This window comes from Acinonyx jubatus, chromosome A2 (assembly GCF_027475565.1).
Source record: "Acinonyx jubatus isolate Ajub_Pintada_27869175 chromosome A2, VMU_Ajub_asm_v1.0, whole genome shotgun sequence".
NCBI lineage: Eukaryota > Metazoa > Chordata > Mammalia > Carnivora > Felidae > Acinonyx > Acinonyx jubatus.
The window spans coordinates 105,392,846-105,416,544 of record NC_069383.1 but is presented as its reverse complement, the minus strand read 5'-3'; the positions used below and the strand labels follow the sequence as shown (position 1 = coordinate 105,416,544).

Here is a 23,699-nt window from a genome sequence, read left to right as displayed (position 1 = left end):
GGGTTCTCCGGGTGGGTCTAACTTCCTCACCCAAGTCCTTTGGAAGATGGGTGTTTCCTCTGGCTGGGGCGAGGGGACCTCCGAGGGGCTCTGGGCAGGGGGAGCTCTGGGGGGCCTCGAGATGGGGCCGCGTCCAGGAACCGGCGGCCGCGGTGCCGAGAGCAGACCCGGCCCACAGCCAGCGGGGAAACACGCTCCTCTGACCAGCAGGCCAACCTGGTGGATTCGGGTACAGCCTGAGTGAGCTTGGGGGGCTCTGCCTCCGAACCCCGGATGGTGCCGTCTGCAGCTGCCTGCCCTGGGCATGGGGGACCACGCAGAGCGGGCCACTCGATGTTGACCACGGTCCCAAGGGAGAAGATGCCTGGGTTTTAGTTGCTGCGTCTGTGGGAATCACTGGGGAGGGGCCGAGCTTCCTGCCCCACAGAAGTGTCCCCTCCCCCAGTGTCCTCTGAGGCCACTCGGGGGTCTGTGGGGGTCAGCATGGGCCTGGCCCCCCTCCCTCTGCAGCACACGCTTGATTTCTGCTGGTGCAGCCTCAGAGAGAGGCCCAGCCGGAGGCCCCGGTGCTCAGCCGCATCCAGCCAGGCCCTGCACATGTGTGGACAGGCCCTGGGCTGCTGAGCAGCGGAGGTGGGAGGTTCCTCTCCTCTGTGTGTCCTGGGCCTGACGGGGGACGTCGGTCAGTCTCTGGCTGCCTGTCATGCACGACCCCTTCACTCCCCATGCAGCCCCTCGCGTATCGGCTTGGCCGGAAGCAGACGCTGGACGCATCTGTCTGTGATCTCTTCCCTGTCACGGGGACATGGGGTCGCTACAACCCAGCCGGCATGCGAGCATTTCCCACGAACAGGTCAGCTGACCTAGGGCATCCCACGTTGTGAATTGAACTTAGGGGTTCATGAGTAAGTTCTAGAGCTGAGGCAGTTATGGATTTCCTGTGTGGGATGGTCATCCATGGCCCCGCGCATCTGAATGTCTGGCCCACACCAGGCTCTGGAGACACCGGGACAGTGGGAGCCTGGTGCACTGTGCATGGGACACAGCTCCAGCCAGTCCTGTGGGGTGGGCCGTGTGGAGGAGTGGGGGGTCCACGGGGCGGGCAGCATGGAGAAGGGGCAACACATCATGAAATATTTGTCTGGGACTTTGAAGGATGTGTAGGAGTTTTCCGGTAGAGTTGGAGAAGTGGGAGCAGTAGATGGGCATTTGGGCAGCAGAGAGAGGGGTCACAGGTGTTTACGAGGTAGGGCAGGCAGGATGTGAGCTGCAGCTCTGTGTCCGTTGGCTTGGGGTTGGGGGTCGGGGTGGGGTGGGAGGGCTGCCCGACTGGGTGGTGAAGCTCTGAGGTCTGAGGCTGTCACAGCTGGAGAGTGTGGGGATGGGGTGACAGGCCTCTGAAGGTCACCCTGTAGCTCCCAGGTGGCCTCCCCCCTGCCACCCCCTACAGCCCAGCCGGGAAGCCTGTCTCTTGAGACCCCGCCCCGAGATCAGCCTCCTGGCCCTGGGTCCTGAGCACAGAGGCCTCTGCTCCAAGGGCCCTGCTGTTCCCCAAATTGTGTTAAGTTGTGATCCCAAAGTAACGTATGGCTGTTTATAGAGCGCGTATTTGGTTTGTCATCATACCAAGGAAAATGGGCATTTTTGATTTCCCACCGCGTGAGGAAATGTGTCAACAGGAAACAGCCCCATTTAAGTGATCTGGGATGACCTCTTAAAGACGTCCGGCCAGTTCCCTGCGCCTTTCAGAAGAACTATAGTCATTAATTCACTTTTAATTAAAAAAAAAAAAAGCCCTACTGATCTATAGCCTACATACCATCAATTCAGTTTCCAGTTCGAAACAACAAAACGGCTTTCCCGTAGAGTAACCATCGCGACCATCTAATTTTAGAATCTTTTCATCACCCGGAAAGAAACTCGTGCCCCTTGGCTGTGAGTCCCCGCCCCCCTCCCAGACCTAGACACCCCCTGGTCTGTGTCCCGTCTCCGTGGTCTGCCTGTTCCGGATGCTTCTGGCAGATGGGGTCATACGATGTGTGGCCTGTGGCACCTGGCTGCCCTCCCCGAGTGTCGGGTCGTCGAGGCACGTCCGCATTGCAGTGTGTGTCGGAGCCGCTCGGTTCCTCGTGGCTGAGTGGGTACCTGCCATGGGGAGGGTCTGCATCCTGTGGTCTGTCGGTTGGTGGGCGTCCTGGTTGTCCCCGTTACAGACCGTGCTGCTGAGAACGCTCCCGCGGGAGTGTTGGGAGACGGAAGTCATTTCTCTGGGCTGGATGGCCGGGGTGCAATCGTGGGCTCACGAGTGTTGAGCTTGGAGGACCGGCCAGGCTTCCCAGTGGGGCATTGCCATCTTCCCACCGGCCATGCACCAGGGTTCTCTCCATGCCCGGCTTCTGTGTTTTCTCTTGACTGAGCTTTTTAGTTTGAGCTGATTATAGATTCACGTGTAGTTGTGAGAAACCACATGGGCATCCTGGGTAGCCACCATGTTTCCCCACGGCAGGAGGCCGAGCCGGAGCAGCCCAGACACAGAACGTTCCGGCGCCATGTGGACCCCCACCTCTCCTCCCCACATCCAGTCTCATGCTGGCAAACACCAATCTGTTGTCCGTTTCTGTACATGTGTCATCGCAGGAGTGACTGTATGTGGAATCATACACGTGTAGACTTTCGGGACTGGAGGTTGTTGCTGTATCAGCAGCTCACCCCTTGTATTGCCAGTGGTGTTCCATGGTGTGGATGGACCTCTCAGCTGCTGGAGGACAAATTGATGGTTTCCAGTTTGGGGCTGTCATGGGAAGAGTTGTTGGAATTCCTACAGTTCCTTGTGTGAACGTAAGTCTTCGTTGCTGTGGTGTGAACGTCCAGGAGTACCATTGCTGGGCCGTGTGGCATGTTCACTGAGAAATCGTGAAGCTGCTTTCCAGAGCGCTCGGATCGCTTTTTACTCCAAGCAAAGCATGAGGGATCCCGTTTCTCTGCGCTCTTGCCGGCAGGTGCTGGTGTCACTGTTTTCTGTTGTAACACTTCTGATAGGTGTGTACTGATGTATCATGGTGACTGTAATTTGCATTTCCCTCGTGGCTGTGATGTTGAGCATCTCTTCAGGTGGTTATTTGCCACCTCCGTGTCCTCTTTGGAGAAATTTCTGTTGATGTCTCTGCCCATTTTCTTATTGGATCTATTGATCTATATCGATCTATCTATCTATCGTCTATGTATTACTATCTATCTAACTGGAACTATCATCTATCTATGTAATCTATCTATCTATCATCTATCTGTCTAAGGGAATCAGTCTATTTATCTATCTATCTATCTTTCTATCATCTATCATATCAAGCTATCTATCTATCTATCACATCTATCATCTATCTGTCATATCAATTTATCATATTTATCTTTCATCTATTATTTATCATATCCGTCTGTCATATTTACCTATCACATCTGTCATCCATCTGTCATCTATCTATCATCATAATCATCATTATCATCCAGCTTTTATTCTTAAGCTGTGAGAGTTCTTTATATATTATAGAATATATAATATTCTTTGGCAGGTATGTGGTTTGCAAACATTTCCTCCCAGTGTGTAGCTTGTCTTTTAGTACCTCTTAACAAATCTTTTGCAGAGCAAATGCTTCTGATTCTGATGAAGTTGGGTTTGTGAACTGACTCTTTTATGCATTGTGCTTTTGGTGTCCAGTCCTAGAACTCTTTGTCTGGCCCTAGATCCCAAGGATTTCTCTTAAGTTTTTTCCTAAAAGTTTGGAAGTTTATATACGTTTTTACATAGAACTGTGTGATCTATTTTGAGTTAATATTTGTATAATGTGTGAGTTTTAGATCAAGGTTCATTTTTTTTTTTTTTTTTTTTTGCCTGTGGGTGTCTATTGTCCATCAGTTGAAAATGCTGTACGTCTTCCATTGCCATTTTCCCCAGTTTTATTGAGATATAATCAACATAATGTCGTATAAGTTTAAAACATACAACATACATGATATACGTATAGGTTGTGAGATGATGACCACAGTAAGTTTAGTTAACATCCTTCACCTACCATAGTTACAGGTTTCTTTTTTCTTGTGATGGGAATTTAAGACCTACTCTCATCAGCTTCCAAGTGTACAATATGGTTAACTACAGCCATCATTCTGTGTATCACATCCCCAGAACTTACTTATTTTATAACTGGAAGCTTGTACTTTTTGACCACCCTGCTCCCTGTGCCCATTTTGCCTGCCCCCCCCCCACCCCCACTCTGGCAACCACCCAGTCTGTTCTTTGCATCTCTGAGCTCAGTTTTTAAAGATTCCACATGTAAGTGAGACTCTACAGTGTTTCTGTTTCTCTGACTTACTTCACTTAGCATAATACCCCTTAGGTCCATCCATGTTGTCACAAATGGCAGGATTTCCTTCTTCTTATGGTGGGATAATGTTCCATCATATACGGGTACCATATTTTCTTTATGCATTCATCCATCGATGGACACTGAGGTTGTTTCCACGTCTTGGCTGTTGTAAATAATGCTGGATTGTATGGTAGTTCTGTAGACCTCCTCCACTGAACTGCTTTTCTGTGGTTGTCAAAAATCAGTTGTGTGTATTTGTGGGAGTCTATTTCTTGGGTCTGTGTTGTGTCCCATTGCTCTATGTGTTTATCCTTCCACATGGTCTTGGTTAATGTGGCTGTATAATAAATCTTGAAATCAAGTAGAGTGATTCCTCCCACTTTGCTGTTCTTTTTTGGAAGGATTTTAGTTGTTATTGTTTCTTAGCTTTTCTATATAAGTTTTAGAATAATCTGCCCTGTAGCTACTAAAATCTTTACAGGGATTTTGATAGGATCCGTGTTAAGTGGAGAATTGACATCTTTACTGTATTGAGTCTCCCAGTCCATAAACATGGTATGTCTCCCCATTTATTTGGATCTTCTTTAAGTTCTTTAAACCAGTGTTTTGTGGTTCTCAGCATGCAAGTCCTGTACATGTTTTGATATGTTTACCCCTATCAATTCCATTTTTTGAGTGATTGCAAGTAAGATTGTAATTCTTTTTAAAGTTTATTTATTTTGAGAGAGAGCATGTGCATACAAGCAGGGGAGGGGGAGAGAGAGAGGAAGAGAGAGAAGCCCAAGCAGGCTCTGTGCTGTCAGCATGGAGCCTGATGTGGGGCTTGATCCTATGAACTGTGAGATCCTGACCTGAGCTGAAATCGCGAGTCTAATGCTTAACTGACTGAGCCACCCAGGCTCCCTGAGATTGTATTTTTTATATCAACGTCCACGTGGTCATTCTTAATATGTAGAAATACAACTGCTTTTTGTATGTTGATATTGTATCCTGCAACTATCTACTTTGCTTGTTCATCATTCTTTGCTTGTTCTACCAAGTTTTTCTGGGGAGAGGGTATTGTTTTGTTTGTTATTATTTTTGTTCTTTTGATGTTTTACTTTGGTATGGTTTTGCAGAGTCCTTCATATTTCTTATATGGACCATCAGGTTATCTGCAAATATTTGTAGTATTATTTCTTCTTTCCAATATGTATGCCTTTTATTTCCTTTTTACCTTGTTTCATGCACTGTACTTTCTAGTGCTATGTGTTGAATAAAAGTGGGAAAGCAGACATCCTTGGCTTGCTCCTGGTAAAAGCGTTTAGGGTTTCACCATTAAGTGTGATACTTGCTGTAGGCTTTTTTCTGGTGGTTCTTTATCAAGATGAGGAAGTTACCCTCTCTTCCTATTTTTCTGAGTGTTTGTTTCATCAGGAATTGACATTGAATTTCGTCAAATTCTTTTTCTGAATAAATTGCGATGCGATTAAAACGTTTTTTAAATTTGAGTATAGATTATAATTGCAGTGTAACTACAGTGTGCAACAGCATATGTACAATGTTACGTTAATTTCTGGTATAGAACATAGTGATCTGACACGTGTATGGTTATGCTATGCTCGCCACAAGTGTAGATATGTGACTTTTATTCTATGTATGTTGATATGGTGTATAACATTGATTGATATTTCAATATTGGACTGGTGATGGTGTGTCTCCTGATGAAATTTGGGTCAGTTGTTGGTATGTATTGCTGACACGCTAATATTGTGTTCAGGGTTTTTACTTCCATGTTCTTTAGGGACATTAGTCTGTAGTTTTCTTTTAGTCTTGGTCCGGTTTTGGTGTCAGATAATATTAACTTTCTATAATGAATTGGGATGTGTTTCCTCAGTATAAGGTGATATCTCACTATGGTTTTAATTTGTATTTCCCTGATGATTAATGATGGGCATCTTTTTATGCACCTGTTGGCCATCTATGTGTCTTTTTGGAGAAATGTATAATCAGATTCTCTGCTCATTAAAAAAATTTTTTTTTTAACATTTATTTATTTTTGAGACAGAGACAGAGCGTGAGCATGGGAGGGGCAGAGGGAGAGAGGGAGACACAGAATCCGAAGCCGGCTCCAGGCTCTGAGCTGTCAGCACAGAGTCCGATGCGGGACTTGAACCCACAAACTGTGAGATCATGACCTGAGCCGAGGTCAGATGCTTAACCGGCTGAGCCACCCAAATGCCCCTAAAATTTCCATTTGATTCTCTTCTGCATCTTCTATTTCTTTGCTGGAGGTTTTTTGTTCTTGTTTTTTCATTTTTTTCAAGTGTGTTTGTGGTTATTTGTTAAATTATTCTTACAATAGCTGTTTTCAAATGTTGTTAGTTATTCTAACTATTCTGTTAATCTTGGTGCTGTTGTCTGTGGGTTGTTTTCATTCATTTGTTGAGAATGTTCTGGTTCTTGATCAGAACCTGGATTCCGGGGTATTACGTGTGAGAGTCTGGGTCTTTGTTTGGCCCTTGTGTTTTGGCTGGGTTTCCGTGATGTGGCTTGCCAGGGAGGGGCTGCCACCTTGATACTTCAGGAGGGGCTGCACGACGGGCCTCTGTTGGGACTCGTGAGCTCTCGGTCTCCCCTGACTCCAAGCAGCAGGGTGTGCGTGCTCCCAGCCAGAAGGGCCAGGTTCCTGGTACCCTTGTGTGGTTGGTGCCCCCGTCACAGCTGGCGGAGAGTGGAGGTGTGTGCAAGTTTTGGCGGTCTGCCTGGAGTAGGGTGATTGCTGTCTATGGTTTTCTTCTCGTGTAGCCGCCCCCATCCTGGTCCTTTGGCCGGAGAGAGCTGGGTTTTGGGGAGCATGTTGTGATGCCTGCTGGGGGCATTTCTGGGTCACCCCGGCTCCAGCGCTCAGTCTGGGGTACGCGGCAAATGGAGAGACCGAGGCCTTACCTCTGAGCTGCTGCTTGGTCCCCACGTCTGTGCCTCCTTCCCTATGCCTTTCAGAGTCTTCTGATGCCTTTCACGTGTGGTGCCTGGGACTTCAGTGCACGTAGCGGGGGTGGGAGTGGGGAGTCTGGAAAGTACTTGTGTGTCTCCTAGAAGCAGGGTCCTCACAACTGTTATGTACATATCGAATGTTTTTAAAGAAGCATACGCGTATTTTAAGTCACATTTTGATAGCCAAGATAAGTGTACCAAAGTTTGTAGGAGGCTGGGATACTTTGTATGATCCGTATTCATAAATTTGTCCCTTTGATTTCTGGCCTCATATTTTATTTTGCTGCTTAGAACGTATCAGTGTTGTCTGCTTCTGAAGCCATGTTGTTGCTGCTTGGGGCTTTAGGGCCTGATTTGAGACTGGATGTGGATTTCAGGGAGTATCCGTATGATGTCAGGCAGCGACTTTGTCCCAGGTTTTGCGGTTTTTAACTGGAGATGGGTGCTTGAACTTGCCAGATGGCGTTCTGCTCCCTGTGGGAAAGGTTGTGCGCTCTCCCTCTTGGTTATGTGTGTCGGCTCATTAATCTCGTGGGGGAGCTGGGCTGATGCCTGCCTTTGGTGGGAAATGCATTTCTTGTGACAATGGCTTATGAAAGCGAGAGCATTCCTGTCCCCTCATATGTGGATTGCAGGGAGACCCCTTATGGCTAATGTGGCAGAGCTGACCCATGCAGCCCTTACCACCCAGTCTCCTCTGGTAACTGGTCTGCCATTGCTAATGCGGGGACCTCATCCTCATTAATCAAGATGGCAGGTAGAGATCCAGCCATCATGCCTATATTCCCAGCAACAGACAGGCTGTCTATAAGGAACATTCCAGAAGCTCTCACGTGGCCATTTGGACCCTATCTCACTGGCCACATCTGGCCGCAGTGGGAGGGTGGATGATGTAGTGTGTATTTCAGGTCGTCAGGCCTAGGTATCAGTAAGGGGCTAGACAGTTGTGCTAGGGGTGGAGAAGGGCTCTGGGGACAGTGGGCGGCTCTACCCTGGCATCTCTCCCAACACCCAGCACCTGGCACCACGTCTTTCCTGTCTCTGCCTTTCCGGGTCCTCCTTCTGTCCCGTTGTAGGTGCAGGTGAGGGACCTGAGCACACCCGGAGGTGTGGCAAGTGTGGGGAGTGGGGCCCCGTGGCGCTGCAGCTCTTCTCAGAGCACCTGCCGCCCAGTCCCTGTGACGGGATGGGGTTCGGCTAGGGCCGAACCGACCATCCGAGGAGCAGAGCAGGGATGCCGGGCCACACTGCCGTCCTTTCCAGGGAGCCTCGTGCAGGGCACTTGGGGGTAGTGCCCACTGAGTCCCTGGATGTGGCTTGGCCACCCAGGGGGCCCAGGGGTGTGGGGCCCTGTGACGCCGGGCCTTCCCCGGAGAGAATGCGAGCTGCCCTGTGTTCTTGGTGCCTTCCGTGGGTGGCCTTCCGTGGTGTCTGGCTCCTTGTGTTTCCCCCGCCTTGTGCCTCGGGGCATCTCCAGAAGCTTCCGGGTGTGCTCATGTTGCTGCTGCTGCTGCCCTGTGGTGGCCCAAGTGAGCCCCTGCCCAAGCTCCCCCACCTCCCACATGGCCTCACCCCAGTGGCCCCTCAGCTAAGGAAGGGGTCGGCGTCCACCCGGCCAGGCCTTGGGCACATACCCACTCCCACAGCCCGGGCGGCGGCCTTTTTGTCCCTGGGGCTGTGCTCGCAGGCTCAGCCTGGACATTTCTGTGTCCCCTCCGAGGCCTGTCTCCCCAGGTGACCGAATGTCGAAAGTGGCCACGGGCCTTGGCACTGTTGCAATGTCCCTCGTCTGCATCGGAGTCTGTCCAGTCAGCAGCTGTGTGGGTTGGCCTTGGGGTGGCGCCGGGCCTCGCTCAGGACACAGGGCTCGGGCACAAGCTCCAGGGCCAGGACCGTGACAGGCCTCGTTGACACAGGCTTAGCTCTACGCGGGACCTCCTGGCGCCGGGTCTGGCCTTCCCCCCGGAAGTCTACATGGAGACACATTACCTGGGGGGACTTTGCAAGGGCCTGCAGTACCTTTTCCTGGACATGTGCCCTGCTCTGTGGAGTCTGGAGCAAGAGGAGTGAAGCCCTCCCAGCCCCAGAGGTCTGCTGGGCTCTGTGACTGCTGTCACTGCTGCTTCAATGGTCCTCCTGAGGTGGTCACACGGGACTGTGGCTGCTGCAGTCAGGGACGTGGCCTCACACACTGCAGAGTGGAGTGGATCCAGGGCTCGGTTGGTGGGGGGACCCGGCTGCCTGCTCTGGGCTGGGGGTGGTGCAGGTGCCCGAGGGCTTTGCCAGAGTTCCTGTTGATGGGACAGGCCACGGCTGAGGGGCTGGGGGCCTAGGGGGAGCCGGGCCGCAGGGATGGAACGGGAGGAAGGCTTCTCCCGCCCCCTCTCAGGCCGCGTTTGCCCTAGGAAGCAGGCTGTGCCACCTAACTCTGCGCGGGATTTAAACTCTGATCTGTCTGCTTTCCGACGCAGGGTGGGAAGGGGGGTGAGGAGGACAGGGATGGGCCTCGGGTGTGGCGGCTGGTCGGGGGCCAGTGGGGTGAGGTCAGGCAGGGCGGGGAAGACAGGTAGTCTGGATGAGGAAACTGAGGCCCTGGAGTAGCGGGCTCCTCTGGAAAAGCCTAGATGTTTGTTCCATTCTCTGTGGGGAAAGAAACATCTGAGCCCCGTAGGGAAGGGAGAAACCAGAAGGCAAGGCCAGGGCAATGGGCCACGCTGCTTATCTCTGAGAGGTGAGGGGACCATTTTGTCCTGGGAGATGGGCCCTTGCAGCCCGTCTCGAGGCCCCTCTCAGGGCCGTGTCGGGCGGTGGGGTGGGGAGTGAGGCTGGGCCGTCCCACTTGGAGGCAGTGGTGTGCCCCGCCCCCTTGACCCCTGCTCAGTGAAGCCAGGCACATGGGCGTGTGGGCACGAAGAACGGGTGGGGGGGGGGCTGGGAGGGGCCTGTGTTTTCTGGGGGTGATATTGGCGCTTTTCCAGCCCTCTGGGAGCAGTTACTTGTGCGATGACCGTCCAGGCCTGGGCATGACCCTCTGGGACTCAGGGGCTAGGCAGGGTGTGCAGCCCCAGTGCAGGGCTCAGCAGAGACCTTGGTGGGGTGATGGGTCTCGCAGGAGGCCCCTGCTGTATCACGCGGGCCTGTCTCCCCTGTCCAGGAGCGGCTGCTCATGAGCCTTCTGCCCCGGAATGTTGCCATGGAGATGAAGGAGGACTTCCTGAAGCCCCCCGAGAGGATTTTCCACAAGATTTACATCCAGCGGCATGACAACGTGAGGTAGGGCTGGCACTGTCCTGGCAATGGTGGGCTTTGGGGCACTGAGTGAAAGTGGAGGAGGGGGGAGGAGGGGGAGGGAGGAGGAGGAGGGGGGAGGGGGGAAGATGGAGGAGGGGGGAGAAGGAGGAGGGGGGAGGAGAGGGGAGGGGGAAGAGGGAGGAGGGGGGAGGGGAGGTGTAGGAGGAAGGGGAGGAGGGGGGAGAAGGGAGGGAGAGGAAGGAGGAGGGGGGAAAGAGGGAGGAGGGGGAGGGGGGAAGAGGGAGGAGGGGAGGGGAGGGGAGGGGGAAGAGGGGGAGGGGAAGGAGGAGAGGGGAGGGGGAAGAGGGGGAGGGGGAGGAAGGGAGGGAGCAGGAGGGGGGAGGGAGAGGTATAGAAGAAAGGGGAGGGGAAGGAGGAGGAGGGGGAGGGGGGAGAAGGGAGGGGGAGGTGTAGGAGGAGGGAGAAGGGGGAGGAGGGAGAGGGGAAGGATGAAGAGGGGGAGGTGTAGGGGGAGGAGGGGGAGGGGAAGGATGAGGTGGAGGGGGAGGGGAAGGAAGGGGAGGGGAAGGGAAGGGAAGGGAAGAAGGGGAGGGGGAGGAGGGAGGGAGGTGTAGGGGGAGGGGAAAGAGGAGGAGGGGGGGAGAAGGGAGGGGGAGGTGTAGGAGGAGGGGGAAGGGGGCGGAGAGAGAGGGAAAGGATGAAGTGTAGGGGGAGGGGGAGGAGGGGGAGGGGAAGGATGAGGTGGAGGGGGAGGGGGGAGGGGGAGGGAGAGGAGGGGGAGGGGAAGGATGAGGTACAGGGGGAGGGGGAGCGAGGGGGAGGATGAGGTGTAGGAAGAGGGGGAGGAGGAGAAGGTGGAGGAGGGGAGGGAGTGGAGGGGAGGCCCCTGTTTGAGGGGAGGCCCAGGTGAGCAGACCTGCCGGGTGTGGTGACTCCTTGGGTGACCGGTGTCACAGCTGCTCTGGCCCTCTTGGCACACCCTCCACGTCCTGCGTGGCTGGAGATGGTTGGCACTCTGTCTTGAGCCCCCTTTGGGCAGTGGCGTTGGGGTGGGAGTTGGCCCACGTCGGGCTAAAGCTGAGCGTCATTCTCCTTGGTGCCAGGGTCTGGGGTGGCCTAGACCTCTGCTTCTCTTGTGGCAGCCCCAGGAGGTAGAGAGTGTTCCCATTTTACAGGTGAGGACACCGAGCCCTCAGGCGAACCAGCTTGCCCCCCGTGGTTTGCTTCCTTGTTTTAAAAGACACGATTAAAAAGAATTTTATAGTTAGATCGCGTGATCCCTTTTAGGTACTTGGACTGGCTGAGCGTTGCGCTTCACGTAAGCGCCACTCAGGCAGGCGGTGGTGGTTGCAACACTGACGTTCTCTCCCTTCTCGGTGTTCTTCTGGGTCTTCTGGGTGTTGGTGTCGGGCCTCCCTGCCCCTGGGCCCCTGCAGACACAGAAGGATAAAGCCCCTTGTGTTTGTTTTGAGTGCTGTGGACTGGGACCCCTCAGGCAGGTGCTAGCCCACCTGGAATGAGCCAAGGCCTGCGGCTGCCCTCCCGTCCCCACCGGGCCCCCGAGCCATCCCTGTGTGCCAGCCAGCCTGCCAGCGCCACATGCTGACTCCCACTGCAGGGTCTCTCGGGAGGGACCAGTGGTGTTCTCTGCGGAGAACGCAGCGCCCGGTGTGTGGGGCCAGCATTCCAGCCCGGGCAGCCAGGACACGGTCACCCCCACTTGTAGGGGAAGAAATTTGAGGTTCAGCAAAGTGAAGCCAGTGAGTGGTGGGGCCGGGGCGGGGCCTGGGTTGGCTGCTGCAGACGTTCCCGTTCGCCCACTGCCTCTCCTTGGTCGGAAACGACGGGGGGCACGTGGCCCCAGCCTTCTGCTGGCACCAGGCCACCAGAGCAGTCCCAGGGTGGGGCGGGGGGTGCCTGGGGGAGGGGTGTGGAGCAGGTGCACACAGCAGGAAGGCGGCAGGTGTCAGGGATGCCCTGGGGCAGCAGGTGGGGGCCAGCAGGGAGCAGGGAGCCCACATACCTTCCCCTCCTTCTTTTCTGACCTGGGAGAGCAAAGCCAGATGTGGAAAATCACCATTTCCCTTTGAGGCTGAAAAATCTCTACCCTGGTGGGTGCCTCATTCCCGACGGCTGCAGGTGTGACAGTCCTGAGACAGGAGAGGAAGCTGAGGGCCCGGCCCCGGCTCTGCCCCAGCGCCCCTAGCCACCCTCCGGCAGCATCAGAGTCCACAGCCTGGATGTGAACCTGGCTCTGCCCTCTTCGCCACCCTTGTGACAGTCCCTCACTGATTCCCCGTCACTCTGGGATTAAGGTCCCCAGTCAGCACACGACTCACAACTAATCGACTGATGCCATCAGTGATGGGAGGAAGGACATCTGAACGTCCTCTCCTCCGTAGAAGCGATGGCAGTGCTGACAGAAACTGTCAGAGCCCACGTTGTCAGCACACTGGAAATCAAGCAAACTCTTGCAAGAGTCCAGGAATGTTTATTGAAGAAAAACAGCTCAATCTGGGTAAGAAGAGTAAAGCTATGCGGAATCTAACGTGTCTGTTCTGCTGTCTTCAGCGCCGTGATGGCTTTGAGAGGCAGCACCTGCAGCCACATCCTGACACCTGACTGCTGACAGCCACCAGAGGGGACAGAATGGGGTTGGGGCCTCGAAAACCCTCAGAGGGCTGTCATTATGTGACCATTTGGGAATTCCCTGCAAAACCTTTTTCACAGGCTTATCTCTATGTGACCTGACTCAGTGCTCAGTGTGAGCAGCTTTTGCCCTGAGACATTTGTTAACCACAATCAGTGGCAACTGTTTAACCTCACAGCCGCCCGAGGCAGTGAGAATGGCAGAGACAGGAGCAGGGCGCTAAAAAACTGGGGAAGGAGAGGTCTGCCGGTTGCTTTGAAAGGCTGTGGGAATGTTTCTGGGAGCCAGAGGACCACACACAAGGGTAGTAGGGCCGTGTGCACACTCAGGAAAGACCGTGAGGTGTCCGGTCTGTCATCGCTAGCTGACCTTGAGGCCGGGTGCGAGCAGGAAGAGCAGAACAAGACAGAGTTGGCCGAGTGCCCACCCTCCAACGCCAAGAGACTCACTGTTTCCGGGCACGTGAGGAAACCCGTCCAGTTGCTGGCCGACCGCCTCGCTAACCACGCAGACTTTAATGGCCCCACACGAGAAAGAAAACAGACTTTACAGAATTTGTTCAGAAAAGTCATCAAACAACGACATAAACGGCAACAGTAACAACCCCAGTCCTGAGGTGGGAAGGGGTTCTGATTTTCGGAGTGGTCACACCGTATTACCCACTTTTCGATAAAAATACATGTGACGTGCAAGAAAACACGAAGCCGTGTCTCGCATGGGAATGCAAAAAGCCGTCCAGAGAAGCCGTCCTGAGGGAGCCCAGATGAAACTTTAACCACCTATCTTAAATATGTGCAAAGAACAAACTGTGTCTGAATAAGAGTGAGCGTGAGAATAACTTCTCATCAAGTGGAGAATACCAATACAAAGGTAGACATTATGGAAAAAACATCAGAAATTCCACATTTGAAAAATAAAATATGAAGTTCACTAGGGAGGCTCAATGTTGAGCAGATTTGAGCAGGCTGAAGAAAGAATTGGTGAATTTGAAGAAAGACAATTGAAAATATCTTGCCCGATGAACGGAATGACAAAAGGGTGAAGGGGAAGGAACAGAGGCTCAGAGACCCGAGGTACCCTGGACAGCACAGCAACACACATGCAATGAGTCCCAGAGGAGAGGAAAGAGAGAAAGAAGCAGAAAGAATATTTGAAAAACATATGGCTCACAATGTCTCGAAGCTCAGGTAGGACACACGCAGAGAGAGCCGTCCCCTGGACACATCGTAGGCAAATCGTAAGAGCCAGAGACGAGGGCCAAAGTGGGGGGGGGAAGATCGACAAGTGATTTCTCACCAGGATCGTTGGAGGCAGGGAGGCCAGGGTGGCACGTTCAAGGGCCGAATGAATGGACGAGAACTGTGTCCAGCAAAACTCACAGCGACGGCCCATTTGTGCTGCCGGTCACTTCATGATGGTCAAGTGTCCAGGAAGGAGGCTGTGCGGGCGGGTGGGCACGGACGGGACCCAGTTCTGCAGTAAACGGACGCCCACACGTTGAGGCTCCGACCCGGCAAGATGAGTCCTTGCCCTGATGCAGACCCAGGGGGCCCCTCCGTGAGGCGCAGGGATCCAGGTGGTCCAACAACGCTGATGTCCTGTCACCATGTCAGCTGGCAGGAGGGCCACCTTCTTACCAGCATGTTCCTCTGCTCACCAGCCGCTGGCCACGGTCTGTCACGGGCCACCCTGGGCTGGGTGCAGGCATGGTGGCCATGGAACTGGGGGGGTGAGCAGGAGCTGGTGGCCTGGCGTTCAGGCCCCGTATGGCTCTGAGGGCATCCCCCGCCCTCCCCAGCCCCCATGCTGCCACCCATCAAGCGGGAACGTGGGACCCTCCCCTCCAGCCCGCCCTGAGGCTAAGCAGGGAGGTGGGTTCTGGGGTGCGTGGAGGGGTCGCCATCTGCTGGGGAGGCTGGGCCCCGCATGGCCATGGAGGAGGCAGCCTGGGCCTTCTCCTTGCAGCATCCTCTTTGCGGACATTGTGGGCTTCACGGGCCTGGCGTCGCAGTGCACGGCACAGGAGCTGGTCAAGCTCCTCAACGAGCTGTTCGGCAAGTTTGATGAACTGGCCACGGTAAGCGCACTCCCCGCCCCCCACCGTTTGACGAACTGGCCGCGGTAAGTGTCACCCTGGCCCAGGCAGGGCCTACGCCCCAGCTGTGACATCACTGTCCCTTTGCATGGGCACCCCAACCTAGGGCGCACCTGGTGGGGGGGGGGCCCGGGCCTGTTCTGGAGGTGTCACACATTCCAAACGTCTCCTCGGATCATAAGACTTGCTTTCTTATTTTTGTTCATTAAATTTACTCCTCAGCATTTTATTGTTTTTGATGCAGTTGTATGTGCAATTGTTTTCTCAATGTTTCCAGGAGTTCGTTGTTAGTGCAACAGCAGGTTTGTGTGTTAAATTTGCCTCCGGAAACTCTACTGAAGTCATCTGTTGGCTCTGGCAGGTTCCTGGTGGTGTCTTTAGGGTAGATATTAAGTCATTTGCAGAGAGAGAGAGTTTTACTTCTTTTCTGAGTTGGATGCCTTGGGTTCCCTTTTTGTGCCCGACTGTCCCGTCTGGGACTTCACAGCCTGTTGAGGGGACACGGCAGGACTGGGTCTCCTTGTCTGGTTCCCGATCCTGGAGGGAAAATTCTCCTGGCTTCCCTGCGGGGACGAGGTGTGCTGTAGGCGGGTCCCACGTGGCCTTCCCTCTGTACCCCCTGTGCTGAGAGAGTTTATCCTGAAAGGGACAGTGAATTTTGTCAGATGCTTTTTTCTGCTGAGATGATCCTGTGGCTTTGGTCTTTTTTCTTGCTCATGTGATGTGTCACGCTGATTGATCTGCGAATATCAATCCGCCTGCCTTGTCTCCCTGGGAATAAATCCCACTTGGTCGTACTGAATGATCCTCTCTCTTAACATACTGTGGGAAGAGGTTTGCTATACTTTTTGGGGACTTTTGTGTTCCATTCACCGGGGATACTGGCCAGCGTTGTCTTTTCTTGTTTCGAAAACTCTGTTTTCGGTTTTAGGGTAATGCTGGTTCTGTAGAGTGAATTTGGAAGCTTTCTTTTCTCTTCTGTTTTGGGGAAGAATTTGGGAAGGATTGGTGTTCTGTAATGTTTGGTAGAGTTCACCAGTGACACCGTCGGTCCTGGGCTTTTGTGTGTTGCGGGGTTCTTGGTCACAGGTTCAGCCTCCTTCCTGGAAAGAAGTCTGTTCAGATTTTCTGTTTCTTCGTGATTCAGGCTTGGTAGGTTGTGTGTTTCCAGGGGTTTATCCATTTCTTCTAGGTTGTCCGTCTTGCTGGTGTGTGAGAGACGGGCCTCTTTATTCGCTACGTGGCTCTTTCACCGGGACATGCACCTGTGTTTGGGACGCTGGCTAAATACTTCTTTCACGGGAAGGGTACACCCTGTAGACAGCGTGTACTGTACACGTCAGAGCTGCGTGGCTGGTGGGCTGTGCGACACGTGGTGGGGTGTGTACATGCATGTGAGCGTGTACATATACGTGAGTGCGTTGCGTACAGGCCTGTGTGCATGCACGTGTATGTAGCTCACACATACATGTGCACACACATGCATTAACGTGTGTGTGTGAAGGTGTGCGTGTGTGAGTGTGCACACGTGTGCTAAAATCTTGTTTAGACGTCTTCCCATTAGGTTTCTGAAGGACACTGTTTGGTGGCTTTCTTGTCTTCCGTTGTCTTCATGTGGGATCTCGTCTCGCTGGTGTCCTGGTGGCGTTTGGTCACGTCCCCTCCTGTTCGACTTTTTGGAAGAGCTTCTGTAGAATTGCTATTGTTATTTTTTCTCAAGTGTGTGACAGAATTTGCTAGTGAACCCATTTGGGCGTGGAGTTGTCCTTGGGCAAGTTTTCATTTAAAAATGCGATTTTTACAAAGTAAGGCTGGTCAGGTTGCTTTGTGTGTCTTAGTCTTTCAAGGAATGTGTCCACTCGAGCTCAGTTATTTAGATGAGTGGAATAAAGGTGCTCACAGAACTTCCTTGTCCTTTTGATGTTTGTAGAATCGGTAATGACACATCTCTTCCTTTTCTGACTGTCGTGATTGGTGTCTTCCCTTTTCCCCTCATCATTCTGGCTGTGGGTTTATCAGTGGTAGTGGTTTTCTTGACGAACTGGCTTTTGGTTTCAATGATTTCTCTGTTTTTCTGTTACGGGTTTCCTCTCTGATGTTTCTTATTGTGTTTCTTCTGCTTCCCTTGGTTCTCTTCTTCTCTTGTTTTTGTAGCCTCGTGGGGTGGAAGCTGAGACCACCGATCGGGATCTTTCTCCCCTTCCAGCGTGAACATTTGGTGCCGCAAACTGCCCGGGTGTGCTGCCGAGGCGGCTTCCCTGAGTTACTGAAACGTCGTGTTCTTGTTTTCACTCAGCTCAAAATACTTTTCTGGTTTTCCTTTTAATCTTCGTTAGACCCGTGGCTTACTTAGAGGTATGTTTTTTGCGGGATTTTCCAAAGGCCTTTCTATTCTTGGCTTCCAAATTAATTCTCCAGTGGTCAGAGAACAGTACTTTTCAGGGAATTGGAGTCGTCTTACACGTGTGGTTCAGGATGTGGTCTCCTCTGGTGACTGAGCCAGTGCGGTGCACCCGCTCCTGCATGATCTTGTGTTCCTCCATCACCGAGTGGGGGCATCGGGCTCCCCGACATAGTTATGGATTCGTCTGCTTCCCTTCAGTCCTGCCCATTCTGCATCCTATGCTCTTGAGCTCTGCTATTCGATTTGTAAACATTTAGGGATCTTGGGTCCTCTTGAGGAATTAACTCTTTTTTCGTTAAGAAATGACCTCTTTAGGGGCGCCTGAGTGGCTCAGTTGGTTAAGCAACTTCTGCTCAGGTCATGATCTCGATCGAGTTCGTGATTTTGAGCCCCACATCGGGTTCTGTGCTGACAGCTTGGAGCCTGGAGCCTGCTTCAGACTCTGTGTCTCCCTCTGTCTCTGCCCCTTCTCTGCTCTGTTTTTTTTCTCAGAAATACACAAACGTTAAAAAAAAATAAAGACATGACCTGTTTACCTGGAAATCTGAGCTTGTCCTATGTTAATGTAACTGTTCCAGCTTTCCTTCGATTATCGTCAGGAGGCATGGCTTTTTCCCTCCCTTTTTTTTCCAGCCTGTTTGCACCTTAAGTTACATCGAATCTCATGGTCGGCAGTCGCTGGCTGTGCTGTCGGTGTGGCGGGTTGAGTCTGTCCCAGTTTTGGTTCATTCCATCTGTTTTTTGTTGGTTTCCCCTTTTCTGCCGTTTTGTGGGTTTGCTGACTGTCTTGTGTGACCCTGCCTGAGTGTCTTTGTGGGCTCTTGGGTCATAACGGTTCACCATGTCACTGGGCCTGTGTTGGAGTCTGAGGCTGATTCCTGTAGCTCAGCCCTGCATCGTTACCCTGTTTGTTTCCACAGACCGTTCTCTTTTGCAGAAATGGGTCACAAGCAGGGGTGTGTATCTCCTTATGTGGTTCTGTTTCTGTGGCTCTGGGCCATGTGGGTATGCCCACGTGGCCATGCTTTCCTCCCACCACAGGACTTCCTCCCGTGCTTCCTGCACGGTGGGCCGGCAACCTGTCCTCTCTGTCTCTTATTTCTGAGATAAATCTTCATCTGGCCTTGACTTTTGAGAATTTCTTTTCACCGTCTGCAGAACGGTGGGCCAGCAGGTGCTTGCTCGGTTGTGTGTTTTCAGCGGGAACGTGCCCACTGCACCCGGCTCCTCTGTCCGAACACGTGAAAGACATCTTTTTTCTCTGCTCGTAAGACCTTCTCTTGGCCGCTGGTTGGAAGCAGTTCGATCTTGACGTGACTCCGTGTGGTTTTCTTCATGGCTGTTGGGCTTGTGGTTTATCCAGCCTCCTGCATCGGTAGGTTTACAGTTTTGTCGTTTCGGGGAGAAAGCCGTCAGACACTCTATGCTTCTCCCCCTTCCTTCGGGGACCCCGGTTCGCCCGCATCTGGATCTTGACGTCCCATGGCCCACTGATGATCCTTTTTAATTTGGGGCTCTTTTTCCTTTTCTGTCATTCTGGATGGTTTCTGATGCTGAACTTGTACGGTCACCGGCCTTGTCTCCTGTGAGGTGGGACCACCTGTCTGTCCGTCCGGCACGGCGTGGGTCTCAGGGGTTATGTTTCCCTCTCTGGAAGTTCAGTGTGGATCCTCAGCCCCATCAAAGTCATGCCTGGCAGCTGAGAATTGTCAGTCTGTTGTTTTGGGCATCGATGGTGCCAAGTATTTGTTTAATGTGTTTTCACACCAACGTGCATGAGGCCCTTTTGAGATCATGTGGCACATGTGTCAGAGCCTGGTGTGCAGGAGGCAGTGACCCCTGCCGGTGTGCTGGGAAACTCACACGCTGCCGCCCAGCATGTCTGTCCTCACGAAGGTCCCTGCTGGGCAGTTAGACTCACAGCACATATTTGCCTTGGTCTCTGTGGTGGCCTTTACCCCTCATCCACAGCTGACAGCCACAGAAAGTGAACAGCCGGCCGAAGCTGATGTCCCTCCTTCCTGAGCTCCAGGGTGGCCTGGGGTCTCGCTGTACCCGCTGCGGAGGCCCGAGTCCCGGCCTGCTCCCCGCACAGGCAAGGACAACGGTCCTTAGTCTGGGTCATGGCCCTGAGGCCCTGTCTGGGGACTGTTTCCAGCCAGACCTTGTTATACTGTTGTAAGTTCTCAGCCCCGAGGTGCCTGTGCCTGGCCCGTGACAGGGGACATGCTGGGATTTAGGACAATGTAGGTGGTACACCAGGGCAAGGTGGCTGATTTGCACACGAGCCAGCGGGCGGTTAGCGAGGTTGGACGGCCTGAGAGGCCTTTCCTTTCCGGACTTGGGCCTTCCTGCAGGTGCGCTGTGTCTGCAGGTGGACCCTCACCGGGGACCCCGGCCCTGGGCTGGGCCAGTCTGCATTGTCCCCGATGTGCATGCTGTGGGAGCGACCCACAGGACTGGACACCTGGGAGCGGGATGGGGGTGCCCGAGGCCGGGGCGGGGGTCTGTGGGGCTGGGATCGGGGCACGTGGAGCAGACAGGGGTGTTCAGAGCCGGGGCAGGGGTACATGGGGCCAGGATGGGGGTGTTTGGAGTGGGCAGGGCGTGCAGAGTGGACAGAGATGTGCGGGGCTAGGGTGGGGATGCTCGGGGCCGGGGCAGGGGTGCACGGGGCCTCGTGCTGGGGATTGTGAGGGAAGACAGGACGGCGCCGAGGGTGTGACCCCGGCCATAGGCAGCAGCACACCAGAAAGGCTCTCAGCACCGTCTGTCTGTCTGGCTCCACCCGCACTTGCTCAGAGACTGTCATGCGCGTGTTGGCGCATTACCGTTCTGCCCTCTGTGTCACTCTGCGGGTTCTGGACGAAGCCGTCAAGAGCCAGAGCTCGCTGGCGTGTGTGCTCAGGTCCATCCTTCCTGCCCCCGTCCGTCCTCCTCCTCAGGCTTCCCTTGGGCTCCATCCAGGGGCCAGAGCCTGGGTTTTGTGGCCTGTGAAACGTGAGGAGACTGACGGCCCGCGATTCCCTGCCGCTTGGACTCCCTCGTCCCGGGCGCCGCTCCGAGCTGCCCGCCGTGGGACTGGGGCGTGTTCGCCTGCTCGCTGTGCTCTCAGCAGCCGGGCTTGCACGTGGGCGGGGGTGGTGTCGAGGGGTCCGTCTGGACCCTCCAGCCCAGGAGGGAGGCGGGAGCCTAGTGCGTGTGGCCAGGACTCGGAGCCGCCATCCTGAGGAAGGAGGCAGCACATGTATCGTCCGTGCTCCACTCGAGAGACCGACCCAAGGGTGAGGCTCTGCGTTTGGACGAGCGTGGAGCAGAACCCCCCTTCCAGAACGTGTGTGCACATGCAGGTACATGCCGTGGGGGAGCACTGGGGGAGGGGGGAACACGCTGTAGGGAGCGCTGGGCAGAGGGGAGGTCCAGAATGACTGCAGTTTTTGCGGAGTCACACGTTTTACTTTTTTTGAGCTTCCTGCATTGTTAATAATGAGCCTGGGTTTCTTTAATTATTCCTTAATTAGCAGGAAATATTGCTTTCTGGAAAACCAGTAGGTGTTTGGAATTCTGAAGAGACTGTTGTTTCTGGCCGTCTGTAGAAACCCGCTCCCACGCGCCCGCATGTGTCCTTTTTGGGAGAAGGTTCCAGGCTCTCCCTGGGCTGTGACCATCACCGCCTGGCTGGCGGGTGTCAGCAGGGGCCTTGGGGTCCTTCTCCCCAGAATCACTCGACCGGTGGTTTCCGTTGCGTTTGCTTCTGTGTACAGAGATGTGGCCCACGGCTGCGGCTTCACACTGGTTCCTTCTGGGAGGGGACGTCCACTCAGCACCTGTGGTGGCTCCTTCTGGGAAGGTGTGCAGAGCCCGGCAACCTGCAGCTGAGCGCGTAGCTCCTGGGCACGCGGGGGGAGGTGCAGGGGGAGGCAGGGTGGCCTGGACGGCAGCCCCGCCTGTGGTGTGAAGGAACATTCCCCCAGTGGCACCGAGGAGATAGTGCTCACTGTGGAGTGCCTACTGTGTGCGGAGCCGGCCTACTGTGTGCAGAGTCGACCTACCATGTGTGCTGCTGGCCTGCTGTGTACTGAACCCCTCTAGGTGATGGGGTGCTGCCTGTACAAGTCAGACCCAGCCCTGCCCTCAAGGGCCTGTAGAACTTGTTTTACGGGAATTTCACATGCGCACAAGGGCAGAGACGATACAGCAGGCCCCACTCTGGCACCCACTACCCCCTCTGGACGGCAGCTGACGTCTGTACCCTCTGTCTGGTCCTGGACGTCCCTCACCTCGTGCTCACAGCCTTGGCTGGCAGTCCTTCCCATGAGCCCGACTTGGCCACCAGGACACCTTGGTCACCTGCCCAGGAGACTGCAGGTGCAGTGGCTCTGACTCCTGCTGGGCCGTGTCACCTACTTGTCGACTCGTGCGTATTGCCCTTGGAGGGCCAGGCAGGATATGGGTGAGGGGGACATGTGTCTGGGCTAACCCATGGCACAGGGCCTGATGCTGTTTGTCACAGCAGCCCCACAGTCCCTGAGAGGAGGGGCACGGCAGGGCCAGACAGTCTGGGAGATGTGGACCCTGGGCTCTGGGATGTCCCCCACTGTCTGGTGCCTGGCCTGGGTGACACAGTGGGGTCATGGCCAGAGTGTGAGGGCATGTGGTGGACGTGGGGGTGTGGGCTCCTGACCCTTGGGGTTGGCGGAGTAGAACAAGCAGGAGTTCCTCGGCAAGGCCTCTACATGTCTGTCGCAGGACACAGGAACTAGAAAACGGGGAATGTGCCTGTGGCCCTCGGATGTCAGCGCTAACAAACTGTTTGGGGTGGCTCCCGCAGGACATGGATGCCAGGTACTCCCCCCATCTGTCACCTCCCCGGAGCCTGTGGGCCTCCTGGGCCGGGGTCGGGTAGTTCCTGCCCCAGGTGTTCCCGTGGTGCCTGTGCGACCCACCTGCCACTTGCTCCCCATGACGTCACACCAGGGGTGCCATGACAGCTGTCCTGGCTGGCAATTCAGTGGGATTTGGGCCGCATGGTTTTTTAATTCTGTGCTTTTTCCTGCGCCGATTCACTCATGATTCTTTAAAAAACAAGAACATTCACACGTCAGCTAATTGGTTATCCTCAAAAACAGTAAACGGTTGAGTCTCGGCACCGATCAACTTTCGAGGAATCAGTGCCCTAGAGCCCGCCAAGGTCGGGCGGGGGGTTCTTCTCTCCTGCTTCTCCATTCTGTTACTGGGAAGCCGCAGTCGTGTAGAAACAGGGTGTGCCTGACCCAGTCTGTGTGTTCTTACTTCTGATGCACGCATCCCGTCAGCGGGCACTGCCCTGCCATTGTCACTCTGGACAGGATCCACCCCCCAGCCCAGCCTGAGGCACAGCGAGCCGTCTGTGGTTCCGGGAGCCCCGCTTCCTTCCGGCAGGAAGTGGTTTTCCAGGTCCTACTCTGGGATCTCACAGGAGATCGTTAGCTTCTCACTTTCCAGAAGAGTAAGAACAAATTCTGAGTTCGTACTGATGTTTCCAACTCACTTGCTGGATGACTCTGTGCCTTTCATTTTGACCTGTGTCTGTTTCCCCAAAGCTGGAAATCCCACGGACCGTCAACACCATTCGCTCTCCCGTGCATCTGTGTAGTCGGTTCAGAGCATCATTGCCCCGGGGAGCACCCACAGGACCGCTGCATGCGGTCTGAGATGTCTCCATTTGTTTTGTTTTTGGATGACGTCCCATTAGACACAGGCTCCCGCCTCTTGGAACAGCTGTGTGTGCGGTCACGCTCCTGATGTGCACACACTGAGCTTTATTTCATTCTGGTTTTGGTTTTCAGGCATTGCTGCTTTCAGGTTTCTTTCTTTACATATGTACAGCATTTGTGTGGCTTGGTCTCTCAGTGCAGACCCCAGGATGAGATGTGCAGGGAGGGCCACCAGCCTGCGAGGTCAGGTGTCCCGCTGCGTGCC

The 23,699-nt window shown here is 54.2% G+C and overlaps 1 protein-coding gene across 1 annotated transcript in view; it reads left to right on the top strand.

Annotated features, from left to right (window-relative positions):
- ADCY1 (adenylate cyclase 1) overlaps positions 1-23,699 on the top strand; it is a 106,733-nt gene that overhangs the window by 22,608 nt on the left and 60,426 nt on the right. The window contains exons 3-4 of the mRNA XM_053218751.1: positions 10,492-10,610; positions 15,205-15,316. Of these exons, the coding sequence (XP_053074726.1) occupies positions 10,492-10,610; positions 15,205-15,316 (231 nt within the window). The remainder of the gene's footprint in view (positions 1-10,491; positions 10,611-15,204; positions 15,317-23,699) is intronic.